The 4805-nt window shown below is 60.2% G+C and overlaps 1 protein-coding gene across 1 annotated transcript in view; it reads left to right on the forward strand.

The window, feature by feature from the left end:
* The window catches only part of PIAS4 (protein inhibitor of activated STAT 4), an 18061-nt gene that overhangs the window by 7540 nt on the left and 5716 nt on the right, over positions 1-4805 (forward strand). Inside the window, 1 exon segment of the mRNA XM_027769602.1 lies at positions 3847-4439. Coding sequence (XP_027625403.1) covers positions 3847-4439 — 593 coding nt within the window.

Raw genomic sequence — 4805 nt, forward strand, 5'->3', positions numbered from 1 at the left:
CCCCCAATGAGCCCGTCTCCTCTGGGGCTGACCAGGGCCCGGCTGGCCGCGGTCACCGGAGACCAGCTGGGCCTCAGCAAACAAGCAGGCAGCTGGCACTGCCCTGTGCTCTGGGGCCACGGAGGTGCCGGACTGTGCTCGGGACTCGCGGGGCCAGGCGCCTGAGCTGCTTTTCTTCAGTTTTGGTTCTCTTTTTTAAAGAATTACTTACTTAATACTGCTTATTATTATTAAATTTGCTATAGGACACATTTACTCACCAGAGAGACAGAGACAGAGGAGAGGAGAGGGAGGGTGAGAAAGCAAGCTGCCAGGTCCAGGGCTTGAACCGCAGTCAGCCGTGTGGGAGTCCAGCACCTTAACCACCACACCCTGCTGGCCCCGTTCAGTTTTGTTTTCAAGTTGATTATTCTCCTAGGGGAGAGGGAGGGAGCGCTGGGTACCTGGACGGGGTCTCACCATGCTCTGCTCCTGCCCCAGCCACCCGGGTCACAGCCAGCTCGCCTTGCCCCACTCGCCATGGGTATGACCCCAGGCCGCCGTGCGGCTCCGGCACCATGCAGTGGGCCGGCAGATGCCTCACGTGGTGTGTACGCAGTAGCCCAGGTCCAGGGCTTGAACCGTGCTCCGCCATGTGGTGTGGCCAGGGTTGTTTTCTAACTGCCAAAGGGTGTACGCGCGGCCCAGGAGCTGGCGGTGGCCCCCGTGGGCGTGGTCACCACAGCCCCTGCCCCTCCACCCGCATCCTGTCGGGGCGTGGGCTCTTGCCTGACGTGCTGGCGGTGTGTGCGTGTGCTTGCTGGGGACAGGGGGGAGGTGAGAGCACTGCCCTCTCCCCACGCTCCTCCCGGCATCCCGGCACACCTGCTCATGCAGGTGTGAGTCAGCCTACGGGGACCAGGGCTCATCCACCGCTGTCAGCCATGCGCGTCAGTGTCACCACTCCGCCGCCTGCTGATCTTTCGGGGTGCCCGTTCCCCGTGTGTCAGGGCTGCGCTCTCCCGGTGCCTGTCCATCCCAGCCGCTGGGAGGCTTCTCTCCCACTCCTTTAGGGGAGACCCTGGGAGCCACATCCCCCCATGTGCAAGCGGAGTCACCTCCTCATGTCCCCAACCACGCCTGGCCCTCCCAGTGGCTGGGACAGACCCCAGGGGCCAGGATGTTTGCAAATCCGATTCTCTTTGAGCCGGCTCATGCAGGGCAGGCCCTGGGCCACGGCGTGTCAGTGGGCAGAGCCACAGCCACGCCGGGAGGGCCTGGGTCCAGACCCGCCTGCCTCTGCAGCCGCCCGGCCCACCCCCGGCTTGCACCCCTGTGCCTGGGCTGGCTGGCTTGTTTGAAGGGTTTCTCTCCTAACTTGGCCAGGACACCTGCGTGCCGGGACAGAGCGGACGGGGAGGGGGCAGCACCCCACCGTCAGGACTTAGTACACATGCCCACGGGGCCGCGCGCTTCTCAAGCCGGGTCTGCGGCTCGAACCGTGGAGGCAGCCCTGGGGGATCCGGCTGCGTAGTCACTAGGCATTGCACCTCATTTGGAGGGACATTTGCGTGTGAGTTCCCCTTCTCAGTGCGTCTGTTGGGTTGTGGTGTCAGGGTTACGGTGGCCTCATAAGGTGGGCGGGAAGTGTCCCTTCTCTGTTCCGAGCTTACATAAAGTTCATGTGGTCCCAGGCGGGCAGGTGGCATGGTGGTTAAGGGTGCTGGACTCCCACATGGCTGACCACGGTTCGAATCCCAGACCTGGTAACTTGCTTTCTCGCTTTCCCTCCCTCCTTCTCTCTCTTATTGTTGCTCTTTGGTAAAATTAAAAATAAATAAGTGGAGTAAAACGAAACAGTTCTTTTTATCTGTTACAGGGCACGTGTGCCCTTAACCACCATTCCGCCTGCTGAACCTGCCAGAAGGCTCCAACCCGGAACCCGGTGCCTTCATTCTCCCCCAAGTTAATGGTTTTCTTTTTTTTGAGACGTTTTTGCTATAGGGCGCGTGCGCTCGCCAGAAAGACAGAGACAGACAGAGAGGCAGAAAGCGAGAAATCACCCCCCAGGGGGGATGGTCACGCCGCAATCCCTTCTCCTCCATTCTCCTCTCGGGATCCTGGGCACACACGCACACGCTCCTGGTATGAGTTTAAGCCTGGGGCCGCCAGGACGCGAACCGCGGTCGACTATGTGGGAGTCCAGAGACATAGGTATTACGCTAACTTGCTGGTGCCCCCAAATTAATTTTATTTGTTATCGTAATTATTATTTTTTTAGGAAGATTTTTGCCATGATGTGTGCTCACTCACTGGAGAGACAGAGACAGGAAGTGAGAGATCAGCCCTGCAGGGGGGTGGCTGTGCCGCAGCCCCGACTTCATTCTCCTCTTGGGATTTTGGGCATGTGTGTGCACACATACGTGTCCAGTGTGAGATGTGTTTTTCCTTTTTTTTGGAGAGGTTTCTTTCTAGAGGACATGCGAGCTTGCCAGAGAGACAGTGAGAGATCACTGCTGCCCCTCCTCCGTCCTCCTCTCAGGACCTCGGGCACGCATGCACGCGAGCCTGGCATGAGTTTAAGCCACCGGGTCCAGGACTCCAACCACAGTCGACCACGTGGGAGTCTGACTGCATGGAGCCGAGCAATATGACCGTAACCCCACCCCGTGGTCTGTTGCTATTTTACCTTGATCAGAGGGGGAGAGAGAAAAGCCGTCAAGTTTGGGACTTGAACCATGACCTACCGGGTGGGAGTCCAGTGGCTTGACCACCATGCCACCTGCCGGCTCCCTGAGTCCGGTGTCTGTCTTCGTTGTGAACTTGCTGGAGGGCATGTGCGCTCATCAGAGGAAGGGAACGTGAGAGAGCCGCACCAGGTCTGGGACTCAGACCACGGCCAGCCCTGGGGGAGTCCAGCCCCACCCACATCGCCTGCCGACTCCCGAGCCCAGTTCTTCAACAGATGAGAGACCGTGCTTTTTTTCCTTTCTTTCTTTGTTCTTAAGAAATTATTTCCTTCCTTCCTTCCTTCCTTCTTTCCTTCCTTCCTTCCTTTTAATTTGACCAGAGAGGGACAAAGTAATAGTTGGAGGGGTGGGTAGGTGAGAAAGCAAGCCGCCAGGTCCAGGACTCGAACCACAGTCAGTCACGTGTGAGTCCAGCGCCCTTAACCACCACACTACCTGCTGGCCCCATTTTTTTTTTCTTAATGAGGAATTTTTGCTCTAGGGTGTGTACACTCGCTGGAGAGGCAGAGAGAAAGTGACAGGAAGCGAGAAATCACCCCCGGGGGGTGGCCACACCACAATCTTTTCTCCTCCATTCTCCTCTGGGGATTTTGGGCAAGCATGCACGCGCGCCCGGCGTGAGTTTTAAGCCGCCAGGTCTGGGACTCGAACCATGGTTGGCCTCAGAGGAGCCCAGCAACATAGCCATTATACCAGTTGCTAGCTCCCAGATGAGGTGCTTTTCGGACTCTATCTTTTTGTGCCAGGTCTGGTCATTTGCGCCTTTGGAAGAATTTGTCCCTTTGTCCAAGCCATCACACTTTGTGCCGTGAGGTTGCTCGTCACCTCCACCCGCTGAGCTGTAGACACCGCGCTGTTGCGCAGTCTCCTGCTGGTACTGCATGTCCTCGCCATGCTCAGCTGTGTCCTGCGGTTTGTGCTAGCGAGGTGCTCACTGAAGAGCTTGCGCCTGCTGGTTGCATGGTGGCCTTTTCTGCGTCAGACTCCATTTCATCTCTCGGACGACGGTGTCGCCAGTGACTGCCTTTGGCATCCCCTTCTTTATCTTCCTGGGGGAAGAGGTCCTAGGTTTTCCATTCTCCATGGTCCAGGCGAGAGGCTAGGACTTTCCCTCTGAAGGCTGCTTTGGCTGCATCCTGTTCCCGGTGGAACATGCACTTCCTTCCTCGGCTCAGAATGTTTCTGTGATGCTGTCTGGTGGTCTGGTGAGGGAAGGGTCAGGCTTGTAACCACGTGGCTTCCGTCCTCGCACAGAACCTCTCCTACTAGCAGTGGAGGGCGAGGCCCATGTCCCCCGGCCTCCACGCCCTCCCCACCTTCCGCCAGCGAGCTGCAGCCTCTGCTGCCTTTGTTCTGCGCCTCCGGAGGTCACTCCTCCTCTTACCGTGTCTGCCGCCGTGGCGCAGCGCAGGGCAGGCTGGGGGCAGCAGGGGCTGTACTACACGAGGCCGGGCTCCGCTCCCCAGCCAGGCCTCACAGCCTCCCAGGTCTCCGCGAGCGGCCCCGGGCGGTGCCCTCCACCCCTCACGTCTGTCCAGCCGGCTTCCCTTTTCCTGCCCTGATCTGGAGGGGCAGGCCGGGGAGCCCACACCCCGAGGGCACCCTGACCCGCCCGCCTGCTTCAGTCCCACAGAACAACGAGAAGCTGCAGGAGAGCCCGTGCATCTTCGCGCTGACGCCGAGGCAGGTGGAGCTGATCCGGAACTCCAGGTGTGGTGCCCCCCAGCCTGGGCCTGAGACTGGGCCTGGAGCCACACTCGGGCCGGGCAGCCCCGCCCCGTCACGTGCTGGCCTGTGCTGTGTGGGCGGGACCTCTCCTGTGACCCTTGGCCTCCCGAGGGGACTGTCTCCCTGCCCCTGGGCCCTGTAGGTGCTGAGCGGCACCCCTGGCCGGGAGCACCCCAGCCATGACACCCACAGCCCAGGTGCCCGGGGCAGGTCGTGCCCGAGGAGTCCCGGTGGGGGTGCCAGAGGCCAGCGTGGCCGCATGCAGGCTGCTCCTCAGCTTCCCGCTCCTGCGCTCGGGGTCTGTCCCCTGGCGGTACGGCCCCTCACGGGCCACCACACGTGCTAGCC

This window comes from Tupaia chinensis, unplaced genomic scaffold, assembly GCF_000334495.1.
Source record: "Tupaia chinensis unplaced genomic scaffold, TupChi_1.0 Scaffold149964_2, whole genome shotgun sequence".
Classification (NCBI taxonomy): domain Eukaryota; kingdom Metazoa; phylum Chordata; class Mammalia; order Scandentia; family Tupaiidae; genus Tupaia; species Tupaia belangeri.